This window comes from Lutjanus erythropterus, chromosome 9 (assembly GCF_056507025.1).
Source record: "Lutjanus erythropterus isolate fLutEry1 chromosome 9, fLutEry1.hap2, whole genome shotgun sequence".
In the NCBI taxonomy this organism is placed as follows: domain Eukaryota; kingdom Metazoa; phylum Chordata; class Actinopteri; order Lutjaniformes; family Lutjanidae; genus Lutjanus; species Lutjanus erythropterus.
Genome location: NC_139325.1, coordinates 37,010,556 through 37,035,451, shown reverse-complemented (window position 1 = coordinate 37,035,451; position 24,896 = coordinate 37,010,556). Strand labels below are relative to the sequence as shown.

Here is a 24,896-nt window from a genome sequence, read left to right as displayed (position 1 = left end):
CAGTAGAGATGTGTGTTGCTATGGCATAGAGTAATTATAATAGGCCCCAGTGCACACTGTGTAGTGCTTATGAAGCACACACACCTGTTGCTGTCTTAACATTACTGTTGGAGGGGGATTCATCCATGTGTTCAGCTTGTCAGTACTCACAGATTTAGCGCCTAAACTAGCTACTGTTTATGTATTGTCTCATCAAGTGATCAAATAGAGACTTGACAGTGGACAACATTAACATACACATACCCAGCGGTCATTATTGCATTTCTATTTATGACAAAATTGTCAAAATTTATGTCAGGGCTCAAGTTCTCCCCGACACTATTTTGCAGCAGCACCATCGCCGCATCAACTGAAGTATCTGCAGGAGCTGACAGAGTTCACAGATGCATGTGCACACCAGAGGGGCAATTTAAAAAAATTAGGAATTATTCTGTATTTTTTCCCTGGAAAATAAAAGCTAAAAAAAAAACAAACAAACAACAACCAAAAAAAACTATGAGTATTAAACATAAAGATGCTGTTGCTATATAATTATCATATCATATCATATCATATCATATCATATCATATCATATCATATCATTTCATATCATATCATGGACTTCAACTACCAGCATGCATTGCTTCTGTTTTCCCGCTAACGCCCTCGTCGTCATCACGCCGCGCCCAAAATGGCCGCCGCCTTTGCAGTGAAAACAAAACACCGATGATTTCGGGGCAATTTCTCATCTAAACTGGATTTAAACCCTGAAAATGTCGGACTCGTTAGAAACACAAAGTCTTCAGGATCGACTGAAGCGTCTGCAGGAGCTGACAGAGTTCACCGAGAGATGTAAAAAACAACTGGACGATATATTTGAAACGCTGGGATGGTCGCGGGACTACAAGGACTGCAAACAGGTAAGTTAACCGTTAGCTAACGTTAGTTTAGCTAGTGGCGTTTTCAGTGAAAGTAAAACTCTTTCATATTAAAAAGTGTTTTTTAAGTTAACCTTGGTTTTTATCACAGCTAGAGAACAGTACTCACATGCGCAAAAAGGAAAGCGTTGCTTTTCATTTGTTGTCGAACCAACCAGGAGCTGAAGTGTTAGCTAATCAAACTGTTAATATTAACGACTAACCTCAGTCAGAAAGCAGTACCCAGAAACTTTGGGAAATTCCCTCCATGTGTTTTGTTAATTTTAAAGATAAATATTGAATTAACGCTATAAACGTTAATAGAGCTGCAGAAATTCATTGATTAATCGATTATTAAATTTATCACCATCTATTTTTATAATTTATTTATCGGTTTGAGTAATTTTGTATGAAAAAAAAAAGTTTAAATTCACTGATTTAATTTCTTAAGTGTACCAAACATTGTATTTAAATGTATGAATATTGTCTGGTTTCTTTACTCCTCTCTGACAGTAAAATTAATATCTTTGGGTTGTGGACAAAATAAGACATATGGGGATGTCACCTTGGACTTTGGGAAACGCTGATCAATATTTTTCACTATTTTCTTTTATAGGCCAACAACAATTAATCGATTAATTGAGAAAATAATTGGTTGATTAATCGACTCTGAAAATGATCGTTAGTTGTTACTTTTATGTTTCTTGCCACAAGAAAGCTGATAATTTTTTCCCTAAAGTCTGTTAGTTTGGCTGGTTGGTTTATCAGCTTCCACCAGCCCAATTTATTCTTTTAAAGATGCTGTAATTTATATATATATATAACAATAGATAGGGTATGTTATACTATTTCAAGTCATTGATTAGTGCTTGTAGCTTAATATATTTACTCTGCAGGAGTTGTGTGTTAATATGAAACCTGGAAGTCCAAGTTTCCCTGGACAGATTGATGGCCAGATATAAAGTTGGAAATATCAGGTCAAAGATAAAGTATATTTGTGTGTGCGGACCAAACCACAGAGCTCACCATTTCATAGCTGTGTAATTCACAGCTAATCTTCCTCTGGTGATGTTTGTCATTTTTTTTGTTCTTCAGGAAGCGATGGAGCAGTGCCCCTATGACCCCAACCACAGAGTCCCAGCCAGGAGCATGGAGAAACATAAAACCTCCTGCAGACTCCGGAAGATGGGCTATTCAGCTGAGGAGCAGGTAACACACACACACGGCTCTGATGGAATCTAAAGAAGCAGGATTCCAGAATGACACACCTCATTTGCAGTACAGTTCACTGCTGGAAGATTTTACAACCTCCCTCTGTGCTAGTGATATCACTGAGGATGGAAATATGGCAGCAGGCTGCAGAAGCTTGTCTTCATCATGCAGTATTAAACACCGTGAACTCCAGGGTTGATGTGCTGCCACTGTAATGCACTTAATCATTAATAGAAAATTTCATCACTCCTTTGCAGGCAGGGATGGTCGACCCTTCTGTGTGCTATGAGAACAGCAGCGTCAGAAGCTTTACAATGGGTGAGTTATCCAAATTTCACTTCAGGTAAAGGGTTCAACAAAATGTTCCTTTTCCCCTTTGAGATTTGAAGAAAATATTTGAAAGATGCTAAAATTGTCATTCGGCTTTCAGAGCTCCAAATTTAAACTAAGAAAAATCAAGATGTTTTGGAAAATAACAATATTTCCATGTTCTCATTTTTGTGCTAATTGCTCTTAATGAACTTGTATTTAAAGATGAAGATCAGAAAACTTAAAAACAATGACACCTTTCTGTTGTCCTTGTTATTCAATGTTTTGATGATTTCTTTGTCTAAAGGAGAGAGAAGAAAAAAATCCTTGTGAGCTGCAAGATATTTACAAGTATTATTTTAATTTATAGAGATCTTATTAATTGGTTTTATTTAAAAAAAATACAGCCACGTACCTCAGCTGTGCACTTGTGAACCTGTGGTTCTCTTTGGTAAAGTTTTTGATCTTTATGACAGAATGAAACGCTTTCTGATATTAGAAAAGTGATATTTAATCGCACTCTGAACTCTAGAAGTTCAATATGTCTGTTTCTGGCTTCTTGACAAATCCTGTCCAGAAAACACATGAAAAACTGGTACATTTTTCAGTTGTCATTTTCTTCATGCAGACAAATCCACCCAGCATCAGGTGATCCTGCAGGCGAGATCTGCTGCACCACTGATGAGGATGGAAGGAGTCTTTTGGCAAGGTGGGAGCTTAATTTGTAACAATTCGCAGCTAAACTGTTTCCTCTGATGTCCTGATGTTTACCACCCTGACCACAGATGAGACAGCTGTCCAACTGAAGCAAAGGCACAGTTAGATTTCAGATTGCAGATGTAGTAACAAACCACTAGATGTCACTAGAGGATTATCTTGTTCTGACCTTGCTAACTTATCACTCAGTTATTTGGTCCCTCTCAACCGGCATCTTCCTCCAGTCCCCACAAACAGTAATCCCAGGAAATAAGAAACTTGTGTAATTAGTTTTGGGATTGTCATCATTATTTAATGTCATTTTTCTGCTGACATGTTTAATCCGTGTGTTGTTTGTTTTTTTTGCAGCAACAGGGTGGTGAGTATTAGAGGAACTGAAAGTTCTGCTGCTCTGGTTCAGGCTTTCCTGATTACGAGTAGTATCCTTTAACATCATATCCTTTCAAACGGCTGGGCTGGGACACACACACGCGTGTGCACACACACACATACACACACACACACACACACACACACACACACACACACACACACAGACAGAGTAGACACAGGACTTCCACATATATTCTTTTCCCATTACGTGTTGGGGAAAGTCTTCATGCATTCAGACTTGTCAGTTAACATGAATGTTTAGGCTTTTCAGGATAATTGTGTTACTAACTTATGTGACCGCAATAGTTTTTACTGACCTCAGTATTACTCATTGTGTTTACACACATGTAAGCAGGGATTTCCCTACAATTATAACACTTTGGCTCAGCAGCTGAACATCTTTTCCAAGCAGCCAAAAAACTCTGCCGAGACACGTTTCACCATAATTTCAGGTCACATATTTGACGTTCATAGCTAGATAAGTCCTATGTTGATCCTTTGCTCAGGAAACTAGGAGTATTTCAAAATCATGATCAAAACATCAAATCAAACTTAATATGAACAGCTGGAAAAATTAACAAAATGACAATATACATAGATAGCTGTGAGAGAGAAATCTCCAGCAGCAGAAACAATTTAGATGCAATTCTAAAGGCTTAGAGAGTCTGCAGGTTTTTTGTTTAGGTAACTTGAAAGTGCTTGAATTTTACTCTTAAAAAGCTGTATGAATATTTTGTATATTTTACAGCAGCTAAAAAGAAACTGAGCTGAATTACAAACACATCATTGAGGTTCCAGAGTTGTAGATTAGATGGGAAACGTGTTGAGCACCTTTGTCTGTAGTCTGTTTAATCACTTGTAGCATGTAAACTACATCATTCAGCACATTGCATTTTGTAAATAAACTGCAATTGTCAAGGATCCACAGGCTGATTTTTGCTTAATTAGAAATAACTGTACTGTGTTCCTTTTTACTTTTCTGTGCCGTCAGTAACACCTGTGCTCCAGCTGAGGTTGTGTCAAATTTACATGGTAACATCGCTGATTTAGAGCAATGCGTGTGTGAATTTGCTTTGCAAGGAGTAAAAATGCATACAGTGTTTCTGGGTTTGGAGCTGATGACGAAGACCATCAATAACATCTGGACGTGGAGACAAGTTCTGTTGTCCCCATCAAGATGTGCTGTTAGTATTTTTGAATGATGTGCCGCGGTGACGTGTGTGTAAACCTTTTCTGGTCCTCCGTCAGGTCAGTACTCCGGACAGCCTGTTGATGTGCCTCAGACCCACGAGCGCGCGGTGTGTGACCTCACTGTGGCCGACCGATTGGCTCTGTACGATCATGTGGTCGGCGTCCTCAGCCAACAGAAGGAAGCCTCCTCCTCCAGCAATGACGATCTTTACGTAGATTTGGTGTCCAAACTCCAGAAGGGTGAGACTCGCACATTACTGAGTGATAAAATACGGCCTGTCAGACCACCTGTACATGAAAAATAGATAACTATAACATCTGTTTGTACACTCATTTCACTTTAAAATCACCCTCTGTTTGAAAGAAATACATTTTGCTGTTACTTTGGTGAATAAAGAAAGAGAAGTTTTGTTTCTCCATCAGTGTGGTCCTCTGGTAAAATGAGTGTGTGTGTTTGTGTGTAGATGAAGAACAAAATGAACCAAAGACTCACCTGGAGCTGATGGCAGAGATGAGGGACTATAAGAGGCGGCGTCAGTCCTATCGAGCCAAGAACGTTCACATCACCAAGAAGTCCTACACCGAGGTACAAGTGACAAACACAATGTTTTTAATCCTCCAACATGGATTAAAAACACATTGGAACACTTTAGAAGCAACTTTTAAGAAAACTAACTATTGTTTGTGCTGACCTGATGTTATCAGATGTGTTGCTGTCCCCTCTTCTCAGCATTGTGTATCAACACAGAATCGTTTAGTGGTACAGTGTACCAGACGTCCTCAGAAAAACTCTTTTCTGTTTAAATTAATGTGAAGAAACAAATTAACTATCTGGCATGCTTGTGATTTCCCTGCAGGTGATCAGAGAGGTGATCAACGTCCACTCAGAGGAGCTCTCCAGACAGTGGAGGGAGGAAGAGGACGAGGAGGAGGCGACGAGATCTGAACTCTCCTCCCACAGGTACAACAACACCTGACTGTTGTGACCAACATCCCAAAGACTAGTCTTAACTAATTCTTTAGATAAAGTAGATGTACAGATGTTATTGAGACCACTGTTTCAACTGATTTCACCATTGAACTGGTGTCCCCAATATCTCCAGACTCCCTTAAAGACGTGTGCAGTTTTGAGATTTGCTGAGAGAGCAGAAACTTTGTCTATCTACAACAGTCTGTAAGGTCACTGGGTTGATGACTGGTTTTGTTTGTCTGTTAGACGTCGGCTGGATGAAAGGCGGTCAGTGTCCTCAGAGTCTCGTCACTCCCACAGCAGACGTCATCGCAGCCGGGAACGAAGTCAAGACAGAGAGAGCAAGAAGAAGCGGAAGAAGAAGGAGAGGTGAGAAAGAACTTAATTTACTTTAGAAATTGAGGATTGACAAACAGTAAGTGATACTGTTTTATTTCCCCAACTAATCCACTTATGGCCACAATCATTGGTCGAACATGTATCAGTAAAGCACATGCAGGCTTCTAAATGTCAATGTTTGCCTTCTGGATCGTCACAGGGATTCCCGCTCCCCTGATGACCACCACCACCACGACCGAAAGAAAAAGAAAAAAAAGAAGAAAGACGAAAGGGAGAAGGAGAAGTGATGGTGCTGGATCAGCAGAAGTCGATCAGATGAGGTCATAGGTCACTGTGGCCTCTGCAGGTCAAAATATGTCGGGTGTCACAACATTTTAAATTCATGAACGTGGGGATTTTGGAAAGAAATGACTGGGGAATAAAGTTTAAAGAACCAAAAACATAAAATTCTTTTGTTTTGTTTTAATACTGCTGTGTTTTACAGTGTAATTACATGTTTACTAATCTTGAACAGGCTCCTCCTGCCTCTTCCTGATTGGCTGGGAACGGTCCACAACCACAGACTACATGGAATGTTGGACAGGAGTGTCATAGCTGACAGGCTTTTATCACGGGGTCAAAGGTCACTCTTGTTTCACAGTCATCAGAAGAAAGACCTGGAAGGAAATTTCAGAAGTCTTGAAATTTGTTAGAAAAATGCTACAAAATAGTTTTTATGAAATCCATTTCAGAAAGAAAGATGCTATTTAAAATGTGGAGGTCATCATTTTAAAATTATGTGATCACACTGTAATGTAGTTATTACTCCAAACAAAAGAAGTTTATATGTAGAATTCTTTACAAGTTTTTTTTTTTAATTAAAATGGATCAGTGTAAATTCAATCTATTTATTTTAATTTCTCAATTGTTTTGTCAAAAAAAAGAAACGTACAAGAATTTTCCCGGCGCTCAAGGTGACATCATTAAATATCTTGTTTTGTCTGATCAAGAGTCAAAAACTCAAAGGTATTTTCTGTTTACAGTAATGTTAAAACAAGTAAAAGCTGTAAGTTTTTACATTTTATGGATCATAAAAATAGTTGCAGATTAATTTTCTAATAATAATAAAGTTTATTTCTGTCGGTTATCAAAACCAGCATTACAAAGAGTTTTACAAATAAAACGCAACAATAAAATACCTGAATGCCCTTAACGAATAAATAAAACGGCAAGCATAAGGACTAAAAAAGGAATTAAGCTTAAAAACAATGGATGAATAAAAAAAAAACATACAGAAAATAACAACTAAATTACACTGTGCAACAGAAACTAATATTTAGGATCCATTTCAAGCTGCAGAGAAATAAAGTAGACCTGCTGCAAATTACAAAGTACTGACATTTTGTAAGTTGGCTGTCTGGTCGTCTGTCAGTGAAAAGATCGATTACGAAGCGAAGGAATTTGTTTTTGGTGCAGATCTCTTTTTAAATTTATTTCTTAGCATATTGAGATTAAGCGTCGTTTCTAAAAGAAAAGAATCTGGCACACAACAAGAACATCATCACTGTAAATCAGAAAATTATATTTCCAATCTTATAACCCCTAGTTTCCTTTCCAATCAAACCACAAACATGAAAAAAAAAAAAAGAGTCAACCAAAATACAAAGTGTGTTCTTTGAAATAAAGAGTAAAAATCAAAAAAGTCAAAGTTAAATTAAAAGTAAAATATCCTTAATCCCACCAACTCAAACATTCTGCTGGGGTACTTGATATTGGCACACTTTGTAACATCTGTTTTATTCACCTGTGGAAAGCTTTTAAAATTATAATTACTTTGTCATCTGTAAATACTTAACATCATGTTAGGAGAATCATAAAGGCTGAAATTTAAGACTTTTCTTGTATGAAATTTCTGCACATATCCATCCATCTCTTTTTCTCTGTGTTGGTGTTTCTCTGCTGGTGCTGGATTCTGGTTCAGGTATTTCTCACCCTGTTGAGACGCAGAGACAGAGGACAAGAAGACAGAGGGGAAAAAAAAGACTGAGAGGATCCCGTCAGTGCCTGGGAACCTGAGGGATCCTGGAGAGACAGAGAGAGGAGACAGAGAGAGGACAGGGGGAACCACCGGGGTGATAATGCTGTGAGGAGAAGTGCTCAGGGAAAGCTAAATCAGGTTGTTTTTTTGTCCTCATCTGTATCCTGAGAGCGTCCTGTGCACGATCTGGTCTGGTCTGAGGGGACTCTGCAGCACCATGGGAGCCTCCAGTGACAAGGTAAGAAAGAGAGGGTCCACGTTTGGCCCGGGGCCCTGCAGGTTTGGTGTCTGTTTTGGCTCCCTGATGGGACCAGGGGTGGAATTTTAGTTGATTTGGATCAAATGCAGTTCTTGTGCATGTAATGGAGAGAAGATTGTGTAAAAATGTCAGCTGTGGACTGTTTACTTTTGGACAAACAGGACAGAGTCGCTGGAACATGGGTTGGTTTGAGTTACTGGACAGTTAATATCATGTGACGCCTTAGAGATCAAAGATAAAGCTCAGCTTTACATGTGTTAAATGGAACAAACAGTAAATGGACATTTGTTTTGGCACTTGGCAGAGACAGCACAGTTTTGGTTTTTACACTCTTTAATCTGAATTTGTTGGTTTTTAGGTGTCAGCAGATACTAGGCCTTAAAAATCATTATTCCCAAAAATTTAGTTTATTTAATTCGTTAGCAGCGTGCAATGATGTCGATCATTTACATGAAAATGACAACATGGTTGCACCAAGACGTTGATTTCCATCTGTAGTCCTACACTTAACAAGGAGATGCAATAAATAAAATATAAAGTGCAATACAGAATACAGTAAATGCAGATGACTTACATAATAAAACAGTAAGTCTAGACTGCACAGGACAAAACACAATATGAAATACACATGAACTACCTTAGAAAGTGACCAATTTACCAATGCAGATGCCTTACAAAATAAAAACACTAAGATTAAGGTTACTTTATTTGTCCCTTAGCTTGGACAAAGAGAAAATGCTGCATCAAACCAGACAGATGACAATAAATAAAAACATTAGCTTATGGTGACACTCAGTTACTCAGAGAAAATGCTCAGTACAAATACAATATATTTTTATATAATTTGAATATATAACGTATTAATTTCTTCATGAAAATGTTGGCAGGTTTTCTTTCTGTCTGTTGTTTTAATTGATATTTTCATCAGCAAAGCATACTGGGAAAAGGCCTGTAACAGATAAAACAAACTCCTATATTGAACTGTGACTTGCAGAGAGAATCTTGCTGTTCGACAGTTTGTCCTAAACCATGAAGGACAAGTTATTTTTCTGTGCTGTGTATCATTTTCCACTGTGATTCATGAAAAAGCAGATTTATATCTATGTTGTTCTTCACAAAACACAGATTTTATTTAGTCGCTCAGCTGCCTGTGCCATTTTGAAAGACTCATCATAACAATGCCTCGTCTTGCTTTACTGATTTGTATGAAAAAATAAATTATTTATTTTCCTTAAATGTGCGAACTTAAAGCCAGACCATGTGGACTCATCTGAGGAACTTTTAATTTAGTTCAGTAAAGTACTGTGTAATCCTGGTGAATATCCTTTAATTTTAGGTCCCAAAAGAAACAAAATAACCTCAAATACCTAAAACAGTGACATTTTCATCATACAAGATTTTTGTGTAACAAACCAAAAACATGAGAACATGTTAAATATGAAACAGTGGGGAGCGCAGCAGCAGTGTCTCACCTCACTGTCCCAGAGGTCCTGCAGGTCAGGATTCTGCTCCACCTGCTCCTCCTCTTACAGCGAAGATGAATGATGCAGTTCTTTACTATAAAACCTCTTATACTCCATAGAAATGTGGCAAAAAATGTTCATGTTGAACTGCAGGATGGTGAGAACATTCCTTCATCTTGGTTCAGTACTGTACAAATGCAACACCGTTTATTTTTATATTCTTTCCACCCTTCTGTTTATAGTTTAGGGCAGTGGTGCCCAAACCTTTTCATTCAGAGGGCCAAAACTTCTGAATTATGGAACTGATGAAGGTTTATCTTATTTTACCTCAAATGAAACTTAACGGTGGACCACTGACCAAAAACAAACATGTATCGTATTGTTAAGATGCAAAATGGTATTTGGATCCAAAGTTCCCATAATTAACTCATGTCCTGCACAAAATGTCTTACTGTTGTGCTCAGATTATGGTAAATAATTAATAATTAAAGATCTTACATATTTGAAGAGCATTTTAATAAATGAATAAAATAAAAATTAATAAAATAGCAATATATATTATATATATTTTGTCTCCCACTGGAAAAATCTGGCCAGCCAACTTTGGCCCACGGTCCCCACTTTGAGCAGCCCTGGTCTTGGTCTACAAAAAATACTGTCCCTCTGCTCTTTGCTGCATTCATACAAAATCAAAAACTCCCCTCAAAGTTCCACGGAAAGAAACTGAAAAAGGAAAGGAAGTGTCAGCATCTGTCTTTTAATGGTATTTGTTGACAATAAGAAAAATCTAAAATATTAGCAGCCGTGACTGTTTCAGGGAAACCAGTGAAAAATAAAAATAAAAACGGTGCCAGTCAGCAGAAAGTTGAGATGCATTTATGGTGAAACAGTTACAAATCCTGATTTTGATATTCCTGGGGAATATTTTACAAAATCCAGTTTTTCACAAGCTCAAACTGTGATTTCAAAAACCTGACAAAGAAACTGTGGTTCTGTCAATTTTAACTTTACCGTGCAGCTTCTCTGGTGTGGTTAAATGTTTAGGTTTTTCCTCAGTTGGTGTTCAGGCTCAGAGCGAAGCTTAAGGAATGTCAGACGAGTCTGAGAAGAAGTCAGCGTTTTTCATCCTGACAAAGAAACCTCTCAGTCCGTTTGATCCTCACCCAAACCCCAACAGAGTCTCAGGACCGCAGTCCTGCGGGGTTTTAAAAGATGGATCTCATTATTAAGTCCATCACTGACGGTTCTGACTTCATCACACCTGCTGGTCTTTTGGTTCCACTTTAGATGCAGGCTGTCAGTTCTCTATTGTCTGTATAAGGACAGAAAGAAGATGACCATCATGCTTTGGTCTGATTCATCATGGCTGCAGTTATCACATGCATTAATTTTGGTTTAGGCACTTGCAGTTTTATATACAGCAGGTTAAACATACAAATATGAAATACAAAACACACCAGTACAGCTGGGTAATATATAGATATTATAAACATCTTGATGTGAGATTAGATATTGTCTTAGATTTTGGATATCTTTGTATCGTTATCACTTTTACTCACTTAGTAAACATGTTAGGGCTTCAGCAAGCAAATTCATTCGTTTGCGGCAATTTATTACTTTTAATGAAATTAATTTTACTTTTATCTGATGAGAATCTGAGACTCTTTTTCCAGACACACCTTTCAATAAGATCTGGTCAGTACGTTTAAAATAATATAATCTTCAGGTCTTTTCGAGTTGAGGTGCTCTTGACTCTTCCTGTGAATTGTTCACACAGTTTGTATCGTCGTGGTTTTTAAATGAGAGCTGCTGTGTGTTTTTGTTCCCCTGCAGGCATCTCTCCTCTCACGGCTGCTGGTGTTCACGCTGTGTGTCGTCTCTTCTCTCTGCCAGGATGAATATTCTGGATACCACTCAGGTCGGAGCTGCTACACACACACACTGCTGTGATGGAACATTACACACAAATTTCACTTTTATTCATCAGTAACAGCCACACTGCACAGAACAACAAGGAAAACAGTTGATTCCAAATTAAAAACAGGCAAATCTAAATGAGTTTTTTTTTTTTTTATTGTTGATAACTCTTTTATTTTGAAAAGAAATGTAGGAAACAGTTGTATGAAATATTAAAGAGAGAGCTGAATAAAAAGGTGTTTGTGTCAAGGTTAGGTACAACTTTTACTGAATTCTGAGGTCTAGAACATATAAAAAATAATGACAAATATCCGTCACAGTGTACCTGAATTTACAGCTTTATCGTAAGGATTCTGACTTAGTCTGATTGGCTCCCAAAATAAAAACAAACAAATCATTTGTGAAATAAGCAGAAATAAAAAAAAAAAGGATACTCAGTTACTGAAAGAGTACACATAACCTTAATTTTAGCTTCATTTCATATGGTAGCAGCGCATTTTAGAATCAGTGATTCGAAATGATATTAGTAGGCACTCTTTCGATCTGTTGATCTGGAATGACCTGCAAGACGCTGTCACCTCTTTTAAATCTTTTCTAAATGCACTTTTTAAAATGTGGTTTTATCTAATTTATTAATCACTGTGCTGTATTATAATTATAATCTATTGTTTTATATTATTTAATATTTTATTCCATACCGTATTTTATCTGGTATACCTCCTTGTTTTATTACAAGATTCAGTTCAATTCATAGCAAGTTGTTTCTGTTGTCATTTTTCTCCACTTACAATTTATGAAGTTTTAAATTCCAGTTCACTCTATATTGTAGTTTTTAGGTCTAATATTTTAGGATTTTTTTGTCTCACAGTTTGGGCTCGTCCGCGATTTGAACCCGGGACCTCTCGCACCCAAAGTGAGAATCATACCCCTAGACCAACGAGCCACGTACATGTAGGTAGATGCAGAGAATCAAGTCTGATCACGGGTGTTTAACATGTTTAATCTGTCTGTCCAGGTGAGGAACACACCTATGAAGGCTCTCTGGTCGACCACTACGACAACTCCGCCTCTCCTCAACCAGGTGAGCACACTGACCCTCACTTACCTGATTACATGTGACTTGGAGTTTGTAACCTCTGAAGTCTCAGGGCTAGAAGTCTAAATGTCCCGTCGTCTCCTCTTCACCATCAGAGTATCCGCCTGAGCCGACTCACAGCTACGACGAGGACCAGAGGCCCGAGGAGGGCGACTACGACCCCTACGGCCCCGCCCCCACGCGGGTCACCATGATCACAGAGGACGCCTTCCCCTACGCCACCACCGCCGAGTCCCACTACGCCAAGGAGGACACAGAGTCCATGCAGGTACACGTAGACCGCTGAGGCTGGAGGTCTTCTCTGGGGTCAGAGAAGCTCCTGTTTCAGAGAAAAGACTTCTGGTAGCTGTTCTGGAGCTTTCAGTCACACAGCATGGCCTTCAGTGTGAGCCCGTTTGTCAGTTTGACTGCTGTTTCCAAGATCAGTAATTAACTTTGAACCTGAGTCTAATTTCACTTTAAAGGGGATCATTATAATCACTTTTACTTTAACTAAAAAGTCCCAGTGTGTAGACTTTCTGCAGTATGTTTTTATAACATTTATCATTTTAGGTATATTATTGTTTTGCAGAAAAGAGCACAACCACCAGAATGATAAATCAGGATTAGAGCTCAGCTTGTGCTGGAAAATAAATGTCATGGCGGCAAAAACAGTTTTCATCAGCAGCCTATGAGGACTTTTATTAGATCTCCTTCATCTCCTGTCATTTCTCCACTATCACTTTTACCACCCACTTAATATACGTAACCTCAGGTTTGCTTATATTTCAGAATTTAAGACACCAAAATTTCCTGAATTTTTAGGGCAATAGTTCACAAACAGGTGTCCATGGATCTTCCAGGGGGTCGGTCCATGAAAGGTTTTGAGATGTCAAGCTGGTCAGTCAGAGATCAATAAGTTTGTAAAAAAAAAAAAAAAAAAAAGTCAGGAAATGGTGGAAATATTTTAATATATGACAAAGTAACTTCTGATGTGTTAGGTGAATGTAAAAACTGCAAAACTGACACCAACTTTATTTTTATTGAACCCTGTTTCGAGAACAGTTTCAAAGAGCTTTTTTATGTAAAGTAACAAATTAACAAGATCAGCACAAGTTAAGGAGGCCTCACATTATCTCAGAATTTAAATTTTTCTGTCAGAGGAGATGCATATTTCAACTGTAGCCTCAGTATCTCAGCAGACAGTTGTGTTTTCATGTTCCTCATGGTGTAACATTGTCGTGTTTCAGGTCCCGTATGAGTACCCTCCAGAAGGACCAGAGACAGAGTCCTCGGAGGAGGAGTCAGGGGCCGAAGCGGGACTCGGGGAGGAGGGGCCGACAGAGTGCGACTGTGAACCCGGAGAGCCCGGATTCGCCGGCTTCGCAGGGCCAAAGGTACCGACTCATTTCATGACATCATATTCACTTTATTCATCATATGAGGACCTTCACTGTCCTCTGTCTTCTGAAAACATTACACTGATTGACCTGATGGAGGCGCTGTTGTTCTCTGTCAAAATTTAAAGTAAATGCTGATTGCACAGTGTGAAGGCACATCTGCATTTAGACTGGTTCCCTCTAAGCCAGACGTGATTTCTCCTGGTAAAATAATGTTTCTCATAATAGACTAAATTAATGAACAAAGTCATGCTTTGTCTCCTGTTTTCTTCTGATGTTACTCCCCCCTCCACCCCGATGACAAGCCCTGCTCTAAATACTTGTTTGAGCGAAGCAATAACATTTCTCAAACTATGTTATCACTATGCAATGCACATCATTACAACAGCTTTTACCTGTTCCCACATTCAATATAAATTATTAATAACATGTTTCCACTTTAAATTTTGAACGGTAACACATCTCATGCACCATATTCTTCTGCAGCAATGAGATACTCTGTGTAATACTGCTGTTTCTACACCAAAAAGCTTGTTTTTGTTGGTAATGACACTGAACATGCCGTCTCCCATCAGCCAATCAAATGGTAAACAAGAAGATCAGGGATGTAAAGATACTAAAAACTCACAGTGTGATGTCACCACGATAAAAAAAAGTCCCCCAGTATCATGATAACAATAAAAAATGTCCTTTAATAGTTATAAATCTGATACGTACAACATTGTTTATTGAGGTGAAATTTGTTTTTCCCTTTATCTTAAAGTGCGTCTGCTTTTCTTCTCTATAAAATAAAATAAAATAAAATAAAAGCAGAAGCCATGACTTAAGTATGTGCAAAAAATTAGCATGAATTGTCTTTTTTGTTTGCATTTGACATTTTTCATTGTGATATTGTGATATTCGATATATTTTTACATCTTTCATATAGGTATATACATGATCCTTTATTATCATATGCAGGAGATTTTCTTGACTTGTGTCAACTTTTCACATGGATTACTGTTTTTCTGTTTATTTGTGATGCATGTTTAGTTTAGTCATGTTTTTGAATTGTTTTTACTGCAATTAATGTTTTGATTGATGAGACAAAGACATATTTCCTGTCCTGATGGGATAATAAAGTTCCTTTCTGTAGAAGTACTGCATTATATGTGTCGCTCTAAATATTGACACTGTTAGAAAACTATACTGCATCAGCAGGAAAATCAGTTTTTCTAGAGTTTCAGATGTATTGGAGAATTTTTGTTTTGCTTTCAGTTTCAGTAATGTTTATGAACACACAGTTGTATTTAAAGGTACAATCGGCAGGTTTTGTCCGAGCTGTTTGTAAAAACACCTGAAAGATATTTGATCATTGAGTTTCATTCCCAGGATGTTAAATACTGATGTTTTGGGTTGGTAAAGCGTCAAAATAATGAGAAAGTGGGCAGCAGGGTCTCTGCAGATTCAACCTCCACCACACACTTCCAGTGGAACATATGCGAAGATTGAAAGGAATTATGTTTATATGAGTGTATACATTTTTTTTAGGAAAATCTTTATATTATGCCTTATACTTCAATGTACACACTAGGAATCAATCAATAAATGCACATGTTTATCTTGATCTACTCTTATTTCCTCTTGTATTCAGGGGTCCAGAGGTCTGCAGGGTAAAACTGGTGAGCCAGGAATTCAAGGCAGAGAGGTGAGCGTCTAAAACATCATCACCGCATGTTTATTAATGATGAGAAAACCTGAATAACATAACAAATCAAGTTACAGCTGTGTGTTCAGGTGTTTGTGGTGCTTCAGAGAGTTTAATCTCGATGTTTTTTAGGGTTATAAAGGAACCAAAGGTGTTCGAGGAAGAGGAGGAGACACGGGACCAGTGGTGAGTCAGTCAGGTTACAGCAGCACTGAAACTTAACACCACCACGCATAATTATAATGACTTATTATCTATAGATATACCTGCACTGACACTGTAGTGACAACATTGTGAAATAGGGGACACACACAGAAAGTAAAAGTATTAGATGGAAGAAAAAAAAGAATGAAAGTGAAAATGAAAGTAAAGCCAACATGGAAAAGAAAGTAAAAGTTCAATATTTTTTTCTTTTAAATCCACTATTTATTTTTTTCTTTTAAGGGCAATAAAATGAAACTGTAGAAACTTTAGAAACATGCTCATTAACTAAAACCAACAAAATAAATAAAATATATTTGATTTGAAAATGAAACAAATACAGTAAAACAAAAGTGTGCAACATTGTTATGATTTTCTGTCTTAATCTGCAGATTTTTACTGAATATTTAGGAAAATCTGAAATGCTCCAAACTTTAAATGAGTTTAGAATGTGCTGAAAAATAATTATTCAAACTAGATCTGAACTAAACAAACCTGCTTTCTGGCAAAATTAATAAGAGAATTTAAAGCTGTTCGATTTAACTATATGTGTTACAGTTCACATTATTTCCTCCTGTTTGTTTGTTTGTTGGTGGTTTTTGACCTTTGACCTCTTGTCTCGCAGGGCGACTCCGGCCCTGACGGAGAAGAAGGAGCTTCTGGGTTCTCTGGAGCCATGGTGAGTTCACTGACCGTCCCACAGCAGAGTTCTGCTGATTATTTTTGTTTGTAACTTAAAAGTTACTAATGAAGTGAATCTTTTGTCGTCGACAGGGAGAACCTGGACTTCCAGGAGACCCAGGCGAGCTGGGGGAGCTGGGTCTGAAGGTAAACACCTGTTAGACTGATGCACTGACCAGGGATACACCTTTAACATGAACACCGGTGTTTAAAATACATTTAACTTTAAAATGATTATAGGATTATTATTATTATTATTAAGACCACACAGTAGATATCAGCAGTGACTTCTACTTCACTCCAAACATTCTGTTCTCGTCTTAAAGTGGCTGATAAATAATACACATCATATACATTTTCATCTTTTAGCCAAATGGAGAATTGAGCGCTCGGTAACTGAGTTGGTGAAACTTCTCTTTTTTAGTGTAATAATCACACAACACTAAATATTCTGGTTATGAATATTTTGCATTTGATTGTTGACAGGTTGCAAAAAGATTGATTGTTGTATATAATATATAGGGCTGAACAGTTAATCAAAATATTATTAAATGTGTCACAACTTACCATTCATCATAAATGAAGCTGTGTGATGATAGACAGCTGCCCTGACCCACATATCATGTTCTCCAGACTTAAGGGAACCTTTGCACCTTGTATATCGTTCAGGCCTAAGTGTATATATATAGTGTTTTATTAAAATATGACGTGTCTTCCTGTCGACAGGGCGACATTGGTATGGAGGGACCCCGCGGAGGAGTCGGAGGTCCTGGTGAGACTGTAAGGAAACACAACCTCAACTTCTCTGTGGTGGAAACATTTGTCTCTGTCATATGTGATCTGAAACTGAAACCGCACAGAAGAAACTACATATTAGTGTAATCTCTTCCTATTTTCTTGCCAAAATCCGTAAAAAAAAAAACATACTGATTCATTTTATTTAGAAGGTGAGAGTGAGAGGTTCCTGATGGAGGATGATGGATGGATGGATGGTAAAAGCTCCTGTTTAATTTAAAGAGGATAAATTTAGCTGTAATGTTATAAATAGATAAATCAAAGGTAGAATAGAAAGTAAGGTATCAATAATGAGATAGAAGAAAAGAGATATGCAAAATTAATGATTTTACCAGTTTATTTTAAATGTTAAAATTGTGACCTATAAATGAAGATTTAGTGACAGAGTTAAGTTTTAATTCTTAATATTTTAGGGATGAAACACCAAACACTATCTGACTCCTGGAAACAAACCTTTAAAAAACACTTTAGTTCAAACTGTCGTACAGGAAGAGAAAACAGCTGTTGTAATTATGCTGAAATACAAAAATCTCTGGAGGAAATGTGATAAAAATGAAATTATTGCAACTGTGTCCACATAAGGGTTCCGCAGTACAGAGACAGTGATGTAAAAATCAATATTTTCATTAATCCTGAAAAGAAACTTGTCGTCCAGTAAGTACAGACAGAGGCAGATGAAGAGGCAGGAGGTGTAACTGTTGGGGGGAACCACCTCCGGATTTGTGTAGATATCCAGGTGATCTTCATCTGTTGGCTTGGTGTTTGTTTCCTCACACGTTTGGAAATCACCCAGACTTTTGGTTCATCCTCCCGAGCCAAAGTTTTGGTTCGTCAACCAGCCGTCAGGGAGTCTCCTACTTTTCATCAACAGCCAGGTGGAACGGAGGCGCAGCACGGAGGACCGGTGGTGAATCTAGGGGTTTACCAGCCGACAGCTGCTGCTGACGCTCTTATTTCCATAAGAGATAATTTTGAAGTTTGACTTGCAAATTCTATTATCTGTCATGATGAAAATGAAATATACAAATTTTGTAAAATGTATTTATAAATTTGTCAGTATGCAGTCATTGTGTGTAGTAAACTGTAACATGTATTCATAGCAGGATTTTTCTGTAAGATAATAACCATCAGTGATCTGAGTCAAGGTTAACTTAGAATTATTCAGTGTGAGAAACAGTCAAATGTATTTTATAAACATAAATATGTTCATAACCATGTTATTTTAATATTAATGATAACAAACTTCCACCTAGAACCATCACAACAAATAATCATAGTCTGTGGGAAAAGGGTGGAAACGAGTAGAAAAATATAACCCCAAATTTGGATCATTGCTATTTGTCTTTATTTTTAATTGAGTCTAATTAATTCATTATTTGTATTTTAATTTTGGGAAATTGGAAATCAAGACTTTTTAAGTTTTATTGATGGACACGATGATAGTTGCTAAGCAACCAAGATTCATCTCCAACTTTGCAAAAAGTAAAAGATTCACAGTGATAATTTTCATGTGGTCAGTATGACGGCTTATGGCTCAAATAGGTAAAAATGATCTCAACAAAACGAAATACTCTGAAAGTGCAGATACTTTTAGGAAAAGTCGGGTACCAGCAGCACTGTACTCTTTAATTCAACAGAATTATTGCACATATAAGTTTTAAAACGGTCAAAATAACCACCTTGGCTGTTGTGAAATTAGTTAATTAATTGTTTGATTTCAGGGCGCTCGTGGTGACGCTGGACCTCTGGGACCAACGGGAGGTCCAGGTATCAAGGTAAAGAAAACACACACACACACACACACAAAGACATTTACACTTGACATATTTACCTGAAGTTTTTAAACTTCTACAGTTTAATTTTATTATTTGTACAACAATTATTTGATTATTTGAATTTTCACTATTAATTCTTTAGTCTATAATCTTTTAAAAAATAAAAAATAAAAAATGCTTATCACAATTTCCCAGAGTCCATCTTCAAAATTCTTATTTTGTCCAGCCGACAGTCCAAAACCCAGAGATCCTTCATTTACTGTCATACATGATGAAGAAAAGCATCAAATCCTCACAAAGCTGGAACCCACAAATGAAAAATGCCTGACATGATTAATTGATCATCAAAATACTTTGTAATTAAATTACTTTAGTTTGACTAATTGATTAATTGACTAATTATTGCAGCAGCAGATCTCTAGGTTTGAAATTGTTTTACTATTTCTTCTCTGAATATTTACCTCAAGTCTAATAATGTATGAGTAAAGGCAAATCAGGAAAAACAATCAATTTAAATTAATTTTAGTTTTAATGAGGTTAGTAAGTATACTCTGAAAAATCAAATTTTATCTTTTATCTGTCGGAGCGGTTTGATTTTCAATCCTGTTTCAAATAGAAATGCTTGTTTTGTTAATTTTAAGAAACATCATACATACTTGATTTATTTATTTATTTTATTTTAATTATTTAAAAGTGACCGTGTGCAGTTTAAAACATAAATGTCACCTTTTGATGCATCATACCAGATAACAGCCTTAAACATGCTTGTCAAATAAGAGCATGAAACCCCTAAAACAGTATTTAATATTGAGAGTGCAGAGCTGAGAAGATTTTAACAGACATTTTGAGTTGTGGCTTTTACAGAAAAAAAGCTGATTAGAAATGCAGTGCAGTGAAATGGTTTGTTACAGTCTCATACAGAAGATAATCTTGAGCATCTAGTAGAATTTTCTGACCGAGTAGAGTCACATCCCAAACCAAACCATTTAAAATGTTATAAATCAGGCACAAATTTGAAAATAATCTAAAATTTCAAAACTCAGTTAATATTTTTTCAGTACCTGCAGTGATGAAAATGCAATGACCTTTTTTTCCAGAGCTTTTAGAGTTTTGTTTGTATAAAGACTCAAGAAGTCTTATTGCTGTAGCTCAGTCTGTAAGGACTTGGCTTGGGAACCGGGGGGTTGCCAGTCTAAGTCCAGCACAGACCAGTCAGTTTGGAGTGGACTGGTGCCAGTTCACCTCCTGCACACTGCTCAGGTCCTGTTTGTGCATGTCTGTGTATTTTGGGCCTGTGGTTAATAATAATAACAGACCGACATGTTATGTGAAGTGTCAGCTCAAAGCTCAAAGTCAGGTTTGATCATTTGTTTTGAATCTTTCCTTCGTTTCTGATTCTCTCTGTGTTCTGTGTTCAGGGTTCTAGTGGTGATGAGGGCAAACAGGGTCCTGAGGGACCAGACGGACAGAAGGTATGACAAACAAAACACACTGAAAAATTAAAAGGAGGTTATATACATGTACATGATGTACACGTTCTCCTGCAACAGACATGAAATGTTCCGTCTATCTGCAGGAACTTCGTGGACAAATACACCAAACAATTGTTGATGTCTGACCTTTTCACCAGATCTCTGTTCTTTAGATTTTAACTGTAACTATAATATTTGGGAAAAATGCGACACTGGTTCATATCACAGCCGTGTTGCAGTTCTATAGGCCTGTAGACGACACGGCTAACTTGACATCTCATAAACCATCTTTCAGGGTCAGACCGGAGCTCCTGGGTTTCCAGGGGACGTTGGAGAGAGAGGATACACGGTAAGAAATCATCCTCAATCATCATCTGCGCTCAGCGAGAAAATCTGAACTTCCGACTTCACATTTGGTTTGGATTACGGCTCAGAATGTCAACCATAATTGGGTGTTTTTTTTAAAGGATTGAACACTGCAGATCAACAGTGATCAGACTCCGTTTGGCACTGTATCTGTATCTCTTTTATTTGTAATTCAAGTTTTTATTAGTTTTTCTGTTTTATGAACAATACAACATGACATGATACAGCACACCACAGAGAGTTAACATAAAACAAGTGGCAAAACAAAAGCAACAAACAACAAATCTTGGCACTCAACAATCTAAATAATACTACTAATAATAATAATACTAATGCAAAACTAATAATAGTATAAATAGAGAAAAGAAAAAAAGAGGGTACTAAGCACATTTGAATAAAAAGGAAGGAACATTTTCAGTCCTTTATGTTTCTTTTTTTTTATGTACATTAAAAAATTAGTCCAGATCTCATAAAACCTCACTTGGTAATTACTGGTCCATGTCCGACTCGAAAGAGGCAATATCCATCGTCAGTTTTAACCATTCGTCAAAATCAGGCTTTGTAAAAGTAATATTACACATAATGTTGAAAACATGGTACAGAATATTGTTATGTGTGTGTTTATGATCCATTTTTACTGAGAGCAAAGATTTATTTTGAGTTTAAGTCAGACTGTATGTGTACCAACACGTCTTCATTAAATTCCTCCATTGTTGTGTTTCCGTTATGACAGATGAAGAGGTAAACAATAGTGAACATGTGACTCCAGTGTTTCACTTCTGTTTGCATGTCAGTGAGTTTTGTTTTGTCTGTGTAGCAACAGATGACATCACTCAAATTCTTCCTCTCAGAATGAGCTCAGCGATGTGAAGATAAGACTCAGTGTGACTCTAATAACTGGTTTCACTCGGTGACTCAGTCCGTACTCCAGAATGAAATGTTTCTGCATTTATTCCTCCTTTGCCGCAACTTTGAAATGATTTTGTCCTCATTGTGCAGAGATGTTTTTTATGATTATCTGAGCAAAATCTTTCTTGTTTGTCCTCCTCAGGGTTATCCTGGTCAGACGGGAGCCTTCGGACCCATTGGACCAAAGGTACAAAAACGTGACTTTGTTCTCAGTTTACATACCACACTGTGTGACTGTATGTGTGTGGGCGTGTGTGTGTGTGTGTGTGTGTGTGCGTGTGTGGGAGGGGGTGTGTGGTTAGATCAGCCTGCGCGTCAGTGGATAGTTTTAGTTTCTCAGTGACAACAGGTAATCCCAGGTGGGAAATACTGAAACCTCAGTGAAAGATGTAATTCCAGGAAGTCTGTGAGTAAATCCTTCCAACAAATCTCAAACATCTCCGATAAAATTCCTTTATCATTTGCTGTAAGTATTGAGAGCGACCTCCTGAACTTTCTTCTTTCCCCACCAGCAGATCAAAAATTTGACTTGCACACAGTAAATATCAAAATCTAAGAGACGGACTGCAGTGAAATTTACTGAGCACATCCATATACTACAGAGGATGACTTCTGGACACTTTATGAGTCTTCAGACTTTAGAAGTTTTTGCTCCACTAGTTGTAAAGAACAATAAATCTGAAAGGTTGTGAGATGATGTACAGGACAGTGAATGAGAAACAACAACTTTGTCTTTTTCCTGTGAATTCATGAATGAATTATTGGATATTTTGACGTCATCAGGTTTCCAAAAGTTACTCAAATAATAGACATGGAAAAATGTTCTTGTTGATTCAACATTACCCACAGAAAATCAACCTGTCATGATTGGTGCAAGTGGTGGAAAAACCATTCAGATCCTTTACTTAAGTAAAACTACTTATACCACACTGTAAAAATACTCCACTACAAGAATAACTTACATATTTTGTTAATTTTGGAAGCTCCCGTGGACAAAAGCAGTAGTGTTTCCATCGAAATAACCACAAAATATCACATCAACATTAAAATGATTAAAATAAACTCTCCTCAGTTTAAGTGTACGCCATATTTGTAACATTTTCACCGCTTTATCTCGCCATCAGGCAGCTTTTTGAAAATTCACGAACTGCTCTCTGTCTGTGGTTCTCACACTTTTTCGGGGATGCCCCCCTTCAGAAGCTGAAACTATTTCTTCCTTCCTCTTTTTCTGGGAAAAATTAAACACAAGCTTGTTTCATTGCATTTCAAGAAAAATCCGACTGATGAAAAAATAGTCTTAATTCCATATAATTACAAACCTTCAAAAACCAGCCTCAGCTGAATGCTGCTTGACAGTAAATGGTTAAAAAAAACAGTAGGAAGAAAGTGTTGCACAACGTTGTGATTAAAAAACATCATATGACAACATGTGCAAAAAAATATGATAGGTCACAGTCTATAAACCCACATAACCCAGTACAGAGCATCATACAATGACTGACAGGTCACAGGTTTGAACTTTACAAATGTCACACGGTCTGCTGAGTGTCTTTGACCACCACCTCCTCGCTCACTGTGACTGACAGCTAAGTCACACTGAAATCATCTGAATTACTTCAGGCATAAAATGTTAGAAAAAAAAAAAAATATATATATATATATATATTTTATTTTCTTTCCGAGAGCAGGTGGTGGTGACTGTGGTCACTTGACACAACATCAGATTTGCTATTTAAGTTCTCTCTGTGTCATCTTAAGTTGATGACATGCTGTAGCTTTTGAGGGCTTATATGACAATTTTTTTCAAAATACTTTTTTTCATCCCAACAAAACTCAGGCTAATTTTGTCAGATGATCAAGTCACAAGGAAATATGATATAAAAAGTCATCTCCAAACAAGACTTTTTCTGATTTATGGGTAATCATGTATGAGTCAGTCAGTAGAGTTGATATCTGTCTTGGCAGCAAGTGCAAATTCTGTAAGGATTAACTCTCCCAGGGGGAAGAATGGAAAATTTCTGTCTCTCATTTCTGTCCCCTGTGCAATTTTGAAAATTTCAAATTAGTTTTCTAGCATGTCTGAAGTCTTATCTCACACAATACAGAACACTTTCACTTCGAGTAAGAAAAATACCAAAATTACCATAAGGACTTTTACTTTTTCTTTACTCGGTCAGTGCCCATTTAGACTGCAATAAATAAAGAGACGGATGTCTGGTTTGTGATGTAATCAGAGTAAAGCAGAAACTAGAAGTGAGTTGATGCCAAAACAGTGATAACTATGTCTGTTTATTGATAGGATGATACCATCTGGACAGCACCTGTGACACACAAGCTGCATGACTAAAGCGCATGATTTAGTTTCTGAAGTTTCCCAAAGTTTTCTCTGTTGCTTTGAACTCTGTGGGAATCAAGAAAAATAAAGTCATCTGGCTTTTAAAGACTGGCTTAAAAAGTGTTGCATTTTCTCTCATGCAGTTACATCAGCTCAAAATTACACATAAAAAGAAGAAATCTTTCATCAAGTGCAGGGTGTGTGAATACTGAAACCAAAACCAGCCAGCGTGGGATGAAAGCTGTCAGTGTTGTAGATATCAAAGCTATTTAAAGCAAAAGAAAGCAAAAGTAAACCGAAAAATATCAGTATAAGAAAAGTAAAAGTAAATGGAAGGTTGCCAGTTCAGCCCCCAGACCGGCAGGTTAAATATGGGTCGGGAAGTGAAAGTGAAAGAGCAGCACTCCCCCTCATGACCACCACTGAGATGCAGTAATTTTGTCTTACAGGAGTTTGTGGTCCACTGCTGCCTCAGTCAACAAGTAATGTTAGATTGGATCCAAACTGACATGCTGAAACAGCAAAGTCACACAAAAA

The 24,896-nt window shown here is 37.3% G+C and overlaps 2 protein-coding genes across 2 annotated transcripts in view; both read left to right on the top strand.

Annotated features, from left to right (window-relative positions):
* Positions 1–643: 643 nt before the first annotated feature.
* snrnp48 (small nuclear ribonucleoprotein 48 (U11/U12)) lies at positions 644–6,454 on the top strand. The gene is made up of 9 exons (XM_084727448.1): positions 644–900; positions 1,993–2,106; positions 2,367–2,427; positions 3,047–3,127; positions 4,756–4,938; positions 5,163–5,284; positions 5,556–5,659; positions 5,915–6,037; positions 6,207–6,454. The coding sequence occupies exons 1-9, from the start codon at positions 754–756 to the stop codon at positions 6,292–6,294; spliced, it is 1,023 nt and encodes a 340-aa protein (XP_084583574.1). The 5' UTR covers positions 644–753; the 3' UTR covers positions 6,295–6,454.
* Positions 6,455–6,845: 391 nt separating this feature from the next.
* Positions 6,846–24,896, top strand: part of LOC146322093 (uncharacterized) — a 33,463-nt gene continuing 15,412 nt past the window's right edge. The window contains exons 1-14 of the mRNA XM_084727478.1: positions 6,846–8,262; positions 11,580–11,664; positions 12,679–12,744; positions 12,855–13,027; positions 13,989–14,135; positions 15,772–15,825; positions 15,958–16,011; positions 16,652–16,705; positions 16,801–16,854; positions 17,434–17,487; positions 19,224–19,277; positions 20,696–20,749; positions 21,045–21,098; positions 22,167–22,211. Coding sequence (XP_084583604.1) covers positions 8,242–8,262; positions 11,580–11,664; positions 12,679–12,744; positions 12,855–13,027; positions 13,989–14,135; positions 15,772–15,825; positions 15,958–16,011; positions 16,652–16,705; positions 16,801–16,854; positions 17,434–17,487; positions 19,224–19,277; positions 20,696–20,749; positions 21,045–21,098; positions 22,167–22,211 — 969 coding nt within the window. The 5' untranslated portion in view covers positions 6,846–8,241. The remainder of the gene's footprint in view (positions 8,263–11,579; positions 11,665–12,678; positions 12,745–12,854; positions 13,028–13,988; positions 14,136–15,771; positions 15,826–15,957; positions 16,012–16,651; positions 16,706–16,800; positions 16,855–17,433; positions 17,488–19,223; positions 19,278–20,695; positions 20,750–21,044; positions 21,099–22,166; positions 22,212–24,896) is intronic.